This window comes from Erinaceus europaeus, chromosome 2 (assembly GCF_950295315.1).
Source record: "Erinaceus europaeus chromosome 2, mEriEur2.1, whole genome shotgun sequence".
In the NCBI taxonomy this organism is placed as follows: domain Eukaryota; kingdom Metazoa; phylum Chordata; class Mammalia; order Eulipotyphla; family Erinaceidae; genus Erinaceus; species Erinaceus europaeus.
This window is the reverse complement of record NC_080163.1, coordinates 58,517,192-58,527,235: the sequence shown is the minus strand read 5'-3', so window position 1 is coordinate 58,527,235 and position 10,044 is coordinate 58,517,192. Positions and strand designations below refer to the sequence as shown.

Below are 10,044 nucleotides of genomic sequence, written 5' to 3'. Positions count from 1 at the left end.
AGGGACCACTTTCCCATATGCTTCTCCCAATTCTTATCAAATAATATTGCATTTGCTGATCGCAACCTAATCAACGCAATGAGTGCCACCCCAGCATGCTTCACTTAAGACTGTGTCCAGAGACTTCAGGTGTGGAATGATAACCCTTCAGCTTCATCACTCGGGTGAGACTTTTCCTTTCATAGTATTCTCTAATTCCTTTCCAGGTGGTTCACTTCCTAACAAAGTCCCAAAACATAGATATAGACCAGGTTCCAGGAGATAGAGCATATGTTCACAGGTATCCATAAACTAGGGCAAATATATACCTGAAAGCAGTAGTACACTAAAGTTTGCAGTGAGTAGCCCCCAACACTTTATCTCCACTATTCCAACTTTTGGGTCCATGATTGCTCAATAATTTGTTTGGCTTTGTATTTTAACTCTCTTTTTAGCCACCAGGTTCCAGATGCCATCATGATTGCCTACCAGGCTTCCCGGGACTGAAGACCTCACCACTGTGTACTGGAGCTCCACTTCCCCAGAGACCCACCCTACTAGGGAAAGAGAGAGGCAGACTGGGAGTATGGATCGACAAGTCAATGCCCATGTTCAGCGGGGAAGCAATTACATAAGCCAGACCTCCCACCTTCTGCAACCCACAATGACCCTGGGTCCATGCTCCCGGGGGATAGAGAATGGGAAAGCTATTGGGGAGGGAATGGGCTATGGAGATTAGGTGGCAGGAATTGTGTGGAGTTGTACCCCCCAATCCTATGATTTTGTTAATGTCTCCTTTCTTAAATAAATAAATAAATAAATAAAAGATAATAAAAAAATTATGAGGCCATCTCATTTACAATACTTTGTCAGAACTTGAAGATATCATCATTAGTGAGATAAATCAGAGAGAGAAGGACCAATAAAAAATGGTCTCACTTATAGGTGGAACTGACAAAAAAAAAGGGAAGTAAAAGAAAACATAAGGTGAAACTTGGACTTCATGTCGTTGTATTGCTCCAAAGCAAAGGACTCTGGGGAAGGAGGGAGAGAGATGTACTAAAGGAACTTTGAGGTCCTGGTATATGATGGGCGAGGAGGTCTAGTTCTTGGGATCAAGTGTCTTCCAGCACTTACATACCTATCAAGTGGATATGATGGGTTGTGTTAATGTGTTAAAGATTGAACTGTAAACCATTAATCACCCAATAAAATTCCAAATAAAATTAAAAAAACATTTTAACCATATTCCAGTGAAATAGCAAAATATATGATTGTTAATATGTGTGCTTTTTCAGTATCATAAAAAGGGTTTTGATTGATTTAAGATAAGGATTGGGGAATGAGTAGCATATGTTGAAGGAGAAAATGGTCTTTTGTACTCAGTGTTACAAAGGAATGTTGGGTTTTCCTGCCTACCTTAATTTTCTTTCACCACTTTCATGCCCCATCAGCCTTTTCAATTATAATATTCTCAAAGATCATCCTTTCAAAGGAATTTTTAAAATATACTTTAATCCATCATTCATTTACTCTTTATAATAATTTCCTTAAAAGATATGTAATATAGCAAAACAACTTTGTATATATGTCCTTCCAAGTACTGACTCTTTTCTGTGTTATGACATTAAATCAATAAAAAAATTACTAAAAAGTAAGAAATCTACTCATTTTGTTTATATTCTCTTCTTCTCTTTTAACTCAAATTCTAAGTACAGATTCATTATAATCACAGTACTTAGAGGGACTAAGGAAACAGAATAATGGTTATGCAGACTCTCCTATGCCTGAGGTTCTGAAAGTCCCAGGCTCAACTGCCAGAATCATCATAAACTGTTCTGAGCAATGCTTTCATCATAAAAAAAAAAAAAAAGGACAGGGGTAGGTAGTATAATTGTTATGAGAAGAAACTCTCATGTCTCAGATTCCAAATACATACATCTATATGGAGAGAGACAGAGACAGAAAAGAAAATAAACCACAGTACCAATATTTCCTCCACTTCATGGTGCTGGGATTTGAACCTCAGTCATGAGCATGGCAATGTAGACAACTTAAGCTGTAAGCTATCTCTTCAGACTGAAGCCTATTCTCAGGTTGTTGGGCAACTAGCCATCACTATTCGTTACTTTCTGAGCAGATGAACATCTTGCAAATATCTTCTTAAATGCCCCTGTGACATCCTTGTTTCTGAGGCTATAGATGAGAGGATTGAGCATGGGTGTGACAATGGTGTAGAATGCAGACACTACCTTGTCCTTCTCAGGGGTGTGGAATGACTGGGGGAGCATATAAGTATAGATGGCAGCCCCATAGAAAATGCTGACTACAGTCAAGTGGGAAGAACAAGTGGTAAAGGCCTTTTTGCGGCCTTCAGCTGAGCGCATGCGGTGGATAGTTAACAAGATGAGGGAGTAGGAGGCTGAGATGATGGAGATGGGGATGAGGAGCATGAGCACACAGCAGATGTACATCAGGGTTTCATACAAGGATGTGTCAGCACAGGCCAGTTTCAGGACAGCAGGAATCTCACAGAAGAAATGGTTGATATTGCGGGAACCACAGTAAGGGACATTCATGGTGATAGGAGTGAGCAGGAAGCCTTCCAGGGACCCACCAAACCAGGTTCCAGCAGCCAGCAGAAGACATACCTTCCTGCTCATCAGAATTGGGTACCTAAGAGGGTTACAGACTGCCACATAGCGGTCATAGGCCATGAGGCCCAGGAGGAAGAACTCTGAGCCAATCATGGTCACATAGAAGAAGATCTGGATGCCACAGGCCACAAAAGAAATGCTCTTCTCTTTAGAAACCATGCCAATTAGAAGCTTTGGAACAGTGGTGCAGATGAAAAGAGTGTCCATGATGGACAGCTGACTGAGCAGAAAATACATGGGTGTGTGGAGATGAGAGTCTATCTGAATCAAGACTATCATGACCATATTTGTAGTTATAGCCACCACAAAAATAGCAAAGATAAGTGCAAAGACAACACCTGGAGCTTGACTGTTTATTAGAAGACCCAGGAGAATAAAGTCAGAAGATGAAGTTATATTCTTCATTGACATTTTCTATGACAGTACTAGTAGCTCAGGAAGCCTCAAAGCCCAGGAAGGAAAGGAAATAATAAATTCCAGTGTCAGAGAAGCTCACAAAGAAATGACATCTTAGAGGGCACTGGTCAGGATGAGAGTTTCCATGACAGAATGCTAAGGAAAGACAAAAAAAAAAAAAATGAGATGTCATACATGGCTGATTCTAGATCTCCTTTATGAAAAATAATCCTTTTTACATATGTTTGTTCATACTGAAATTTATAGATTGTAGCAAATGCATACTGAAGTTCGTTTTCTGTACTAGAGTATTACCTACACGTGCTCTATTTATTTTGCATTCCTGCCATCAAGAATGGTGTTCTATTCATACTAAGGTTATGCAAATGTTTAGAAATGTTGATTAATTTATTGGCTTAGTGATTGTCAGAAAAAAAAGAAAAAAATGAAATAACACAGAAAGTGAAGAGTGGAAGAATAATACATCCTGTTTTTCTTTACAATTCTCAATTCACTGAAACTTTCAATCACAAATGTGTGAGCAACTCCCTCCCAGCCCCCTCATATCTAGTCATTCTCTAACTTTTCTAAGAGGAGCTGGATATCATGCAGTCTAATTTAATTTTCACACTACCTGGATTGAGCCTCCTATCCTGTAGACTAATTAATTAAATCCTGATTGACCTCCACTACAGAGGTCTGTTGCAAATTACAAGATGAAACTTGTGTTTGAGAATCATTTGCAGTAAATCAGTGGTTCTGACTAACTTCTCCCTGAGTTTAATTAATTTTCTGTAGTGTTTCAAAGAACTCATGAAAGAGCTTACTTACTGTTTAGATTGATATTTTAATATAAGAGGATATAACTCAGAATCAACCACCCCTATAATCTCACAATCTCATAAACCATTGTTAAATCACTAATAAAAGTAAAATAAAATATTATAGTCATTTTAACTATTAAAGTACAATCCATTGCATCCTTGGTACACTACAATGTTCAAATTATATGCTGTGAGGCAAATCAATGTGATGGAGTATGAACCTTTGGTCTGACTATGCTCAAATGACCAAAATTAGAGTATAATAATTTAACTGTAACTGACTTTTCCTCTTCCATATAGTACAACACAAAAAGATTCCTCAGTAGGATGAGTTCCAGACTACAGTGATTAATATGTTTTGTTGCATAGGGCATGGAAGGTAGAAGGGGTGTTTGAGCAGTCAGTTTTCCACATCCTGAAAATTTTGTGGAAAAGTGATTTGTAATAAAATTCAGAATCAAGAAAGAATATTAAAAAATGTATGGTAGTCATAAGGATGGGGACAAATTTTGTTTGTGAGAGCAACATAGATATCATGTTCTTAAAATCAGCATATATAAATCCCATTTCCAGGTAACTTTATATGAAAACTAGGAGATAATCTGCCTACTTTGTAAACAAATATTCATCTTGGTATTGTTTGCAACTGTAAGAGAGCATAGATAACTTTCCTACCTGCTAGACATTCAATAATTTAAAGTTTATAATTTAGAATTAGTAAAATAAATCCAAGTGACTAGGAGCTATGAACTAGATGTATATTTATTAGTAAAAATAACAGTATAATTTATTGTCAAGAATAAATTGGGTCATATTTACAGTTTCCATATCACACGACAAGAACTTTAAAAATCCTTAATATTTATAGATATAGTTGTCACTATATTTTAATTTTAATATATGCATGTACTCAAATACATGTGTACATATACTTACATTATAGATACATTCAAATGTATATATAGCATACTTATACATGTATTATTTATATTGGTACATACATGTATTTATGTATAGTTACTACTTTAATTTATACTATATAAATCAATAGTTTCACTGATGGTAGTGTTTTAAGTTATGTCAGTTCTTTTCTATATATCCTGTCTTCTTGTAATTTTATGTAACATGTGAAAAGTAATTTACATTTTTTTAACAAACTTTTTTTTTTGCCTCCAGGTTTATCACTGGGGTTCAGTGGAAGCACTACGAATAGCTCTTGGAGGCTATTTTTCCCATTTTGTTGCCTTTGTTGTAGTTGTTATTGTTACTGTTGTTATAGCTGTTGTTGTTGTTGGATGGGACAGAGAGAAATCGAGAGAGGAAGGGAAGACAGAGAGGAGGAGAGAAAGATAAACACCTGCAGACCTGCTTCACCACTTGCGAAGCAACCCCCCTGCAGATGGGGAGCTGGGGGCTCAAACCAGGATCCTTATGTGGTCCTTGGGCTGGTCCTAGCTCTTTGTGCCATGTGTGCTTGATCCACTGTGCTACCGCCCACCTCCCAGCAATTTACTTTTAAGTCAAGGTCAAGTCAGATATTCAAGTATATATATATATATATATATATATATATATATATATATTTCAGTCTTTAAATCTAAAATAAATTGTCTGAGATGAAATAACTGTACACAAAAAATCTTGATCATTTTAAATCCAGCACCCTAGAACAGAATTCACCTACTCTGTCACATGAGGTATATACAGGCTTCTGTTTTTAGAATATGCATATTAGTTATAAGAAGCTTGATTCTAAGTTATCTCTAACATGCATACACTAAAGTCACTAAAATTAAATTTCAAACACCTAACCTAAGAAATATTTATTTATTTATTTACTTACTTATTTGTATTCTATTGTGGTATTAATTATTTACATTACAGTTATTGACACAAGGGTACCATTTCTCATGTCTCTGTGCAAGGTCTCTGCAGAACATTCTCACCCCCAACTTAGGCTCTTTCTACCATCATACATCAGGACACTGAAATTCTCTAGAAAACAAATAAATAATTTCCAAAATTTGCCATGACTTATAGATTGATATAAAAAATGTTCTTTTGAAATATGAACTTCTAGTCTCTTAAGATCACTTTATACTCAGAGATGTCTCTCTGTCTGTCACTCCTCAACCAGTTCAATCTGATTCTTACACAGAATCTGGTCCTTAGTGGCCTTTGTGAAAACATCCAAGATTTGCTATTTATTAACCATATGACAATGTGAAAGTCACTGGTCAAATTCATCATTGGTCAAAAATGTATCTGAATAACCTCTATCTGGAAGTTATTCTTAAGAGAGTTTTGAATGATATTCTTATATTTATATACTTATTTTTATATTAAAGAATTACATGTCCACAGGAATTTGAATCCACACCATTCCCACTACAAGCATTCTTAATATTCACTCTCTCCACTGCAATCCACCACAGTTCCCCTAAGGTTGTAGACATGGGCCAGCCATCATCTCTAAAACTATCTGTCTACATTTATACACAGTTGATCCCCCTCTTTTTTTTCATCTGATTCAATCCTTCCTTCCCCTCCAAGCCACTCATGACAACTTAACTACCTCCGTAAGTCCCTCTCCTTTTTCTCCTCTCTCTCTGGATGATGATGGAGCTGGAGTTCAAAGCCCTCTTATCTTCTGTTGGTATGCTTCTAGTTCTGCTTCTGGGATCCCTTCTGTTACATTGCTTGACGTTGTGGTCTATTTACATGGTCATTCTGTTACATTGGTTTGGTCTCACTCCCCCTGCCTCCGGGATATTTTGGTTTAGTTTTTGCCTTTTCATGCTTCTTCCTTCTCCCGGCCCCCTATCCCTACATACTTCCTGGGTTCCTGATGCTGCCATAAGAGGAGAGAGAAGCAGCACAAAAATTGGGTTATGATTAGATTAGATTAGTTTTTTGAACCTTTCACTCGTGAATAAAGAAATACTGTTTCTCCGCTCAGCCTTGTGTCCTTGGTCATTTGCCTACCGCTGCGAAGCTAGCCTGGCATACTGGCACCCTGAACTTTGACTGACAATCTTCACCCTGTCACTTCTCCCCTGCTGAGAGTATGGATCAAGGTTGATTTTGGGGAGTAGAAGGTAGGATTCTTATAATACACAACACCTAATATTTTTTTCTGTAATACTGGTCATACATTTTTAGGTTATTTCCTTCCCTCATATAAGTATCTTCAATCTTGGTCTTTCTTTGCCACTCAAGGAAGGCTGGTCCTGGTTGTTCCCACATGTTACCATGGACTCAGTTCAAACTGACAGGGACTAAGAAGTTATAGAGTCTCCTGTGCTAAATGTGAATATATATATCCTGGGTCAGAGTGATGTGGTAAACAGTTAATGTTATATGTCTTTTTTTTCTCTTCAAATTGGAGAGCTACTCTATGCCCTAATCCAGCTTTAAATTTCTATTCTCAACTCTACCACCATCTTCCCAGGCAATATTTCTAGTCAACCTCCATGTTAGCTATCAAACACAAGCAAACATTACTAAAGTCATGGACTCTTGGGAACATCAAAACCCTAGCTTCTGTTCACCCTAAGAACCCTATTCTCATCTGCTCTATTTCTACTCTTTGGCTCCTGTTTATTAAACATTTTGTCCTGCTCTATATCTTACTGTCTTTCATCCAACAAGTTGCAGATGCTACTACATCCTGACCTCCCTGGGAAGATGACCTCACCAATGTGTCCTGGAACCTCACCTCTTCAGAATCATACCCCATTTAAGAAAGTTAGAAATAGGCTGGGGGAACGGGCCTACCTGATGACATACATGCCCATTGAGAAGCAATTACAGAAGCCATAACTCCTTCCTTCTACACCTCAAAGAAAAATTTGGTCCATACTAGAAGGACTAAATGATAAGGGAAGATGACCAGAGGGTTCTAAACCCCAATACCACCGAAACTCAAAACATTCCACACCAGGAATTTTACTTTTTACCATCACTGAAAGGGAAGAGAATCTGGAAAGCATTAGAGGAAGTCAGGCACTGTTTCACATATCTGAGAGAGAAGAGGAAAAAAGGACAATTGGAAGTAGTAATAGGTATAGGTGTGATTTAAAAAGGAAGTGAAGTATGAGTTGGCCTGAAAACACCCATGTCCAGCAGAGCAGCAATTATAGAAGCTAGAACTCCCACCTCCTGTTCCTCATAAAGAACTTTGGTTCATACTCCCAGAGGGGGAGATATGTTAGGGGAAGATTACCAGAAGGCTCCAAACTCCAATTCCATCAGGACCGTAACAGAAAATAGGAAAAATAAGGACATTCAGAAGTATCAATATGTGTAGAAAGGAAGAGGAGGCAAGACCATAATTAAAATAGCCAAATATATACAAATATAGACAGATAGTCAAGGAAATAATAGTCAACCCTCATCTGTGACCTTGGGAGAACTACTACAGTTTCCAATGGTAGGAACAAGGGGCACAGGACTCTGATAGTGAGAACAATGTGGAATTCTACCAATTATAGTCCATAATTTTATGAATCAATATTAAGTCACTAATTAAAAAAGGAAGTGAAGGTAGAACCACACCATAGACGTGAGTAAAAATGGGTAACTATATACAGATAGATATAGAAATAGGAAAATATACAAATATACAGCCAACCCATATTTGTGACCTAGAGAGAACTATTGCAGTTTCTATTGAAGAAGGATGGGGACATAGAACTCTGGTGTCAAGAATGGTGTGGAATTATATCCTTACTATCTTATAATTTTTGCAAATTAATATTAAGTCACTAATAAAACATTTAGGAAAAATAAAGTGTACAGGTACTAGAATGAGAAAAGGCTATTAAATATTGAAAGTGAAGAAATGTTGAATATATGTAAATTTATTTATATCGTTTTAGTTCCTTTAGCCTAATTTTCTCAAATTTAAAAGGCAGTATGGTACACACATAATAAAAATATTTTTTTAGACGATAAACCTACTTTGCTAGGATTTTTTCATTTTAAAATAGCACATTAGTGATATTTCTTAAAAACATCAAAAAGGACAGCAGCAACAAATGCTGGAGAGGTTGTGGGGACAGAGGAACCCTTTTACATTGCTGGTGGGAATGTAAATTGGTACAGCCTCTGTGGAGAGCAGTCTGGAAAACTCTCACAAGGCTAGACATGGAACTTCCATATGATCCAGTAATTCCTCTCCTGGGGTTATACCCCAAGGACTCCATAACACCCGACCAAAAAGAGGTGTGTACTCCTATGTTCATAGCAGCACAATTCATAATAGCTAAAACCTGGAAGTAACCCAGTGCCAAACAACAGATGAGTGGCTGAGAAAGCTGTGGTATATATACACAATGGAATGCTATGCAGCTATCAAGAACAATGAACCCACCTTCTCTGACCCATCTTGGACAGAGCTAGAAGGAATTATGTTTAGTAAGCTATGTCAGAAGGATAAAGATGAGTATGGGATGATCCCACTCATCAACAGAAGTTGAGGAAGAAGATCTGAAAGGGAAACTAAAAGCAGGACCTGACCAAATTGGAAGTAGGGCACCAAAGTAAAAACCCTGTGGTGAGGGGTAGACATTCAGCTTCCTGGGCCAGTGGGGGGTGGGAGTGGGTGGGAGGGATGGGTCACAGTCTTTTGGTGGTGGGAATGGTGTTTATATACACTCCTAGTAAAATGTAGTCATATAAATCACTAGTTAATATAAGAGGGGGAAAATCAATTGTATGCCTCAAAGTTTTTCAAAACACAAACTGAATCTTTTTAATATATAGGCTGTGTAATTGATATGCAGACTCTCTCAAAAGCCTAGACCAAGTAGATCAGAAGTAATCAATAGCACAGCTATATACAAGATACTGGGTACTGTACAGCAAACCCTAACAAAAGGACTTTTCAAAGTTAACCCAATTACCAAATAATGTGATGATAACATTAACAATGATTGTCTTTTTGAACCCTAAGACAGCAGGAACCTCACATCTCCACTATAGAGTCCCTACTTCCCCCAGTCCTGGAACCCTTGGATATGGCCCACTTTCCCATATGCCTCTCCCAATCCAAATCAAATAATATTGCATCTGCCGATCACAACCTAACCAACGCAACGATTGCCACCTCAACATGCTTTACTTCAGACTGTGTCCAGAGACTTGACGTGTGGAATGACAACCCTTCGGCTCCATTACTCGGGTGA

At 37.7% G+C, this 10,044-nt stretch overlaps 1 protein-coding gene across 1 annotated transcript; it reads right to left on the bottom strand.

Moving 5' to 3' along the window:
- Window positions 1-2,087: 2,087 nt before the first annotated feature.
- LOC103107654 (olfactory receptor 2T11-like) lies at window positions 2,088-3,047 on the bottom strand. The gene has a single exon (XM_007516462.1). The coding sequence runs from the start codon at window positions 3,045-3,047 to the stop codon at window positions 2,088-2,090; it is 960 nt and encodes a 319-aa protein (XP_007516524.1).
- Between the last annotated feature and the right edge of the window lie 6,997 nt (window positions 3,048-10,044).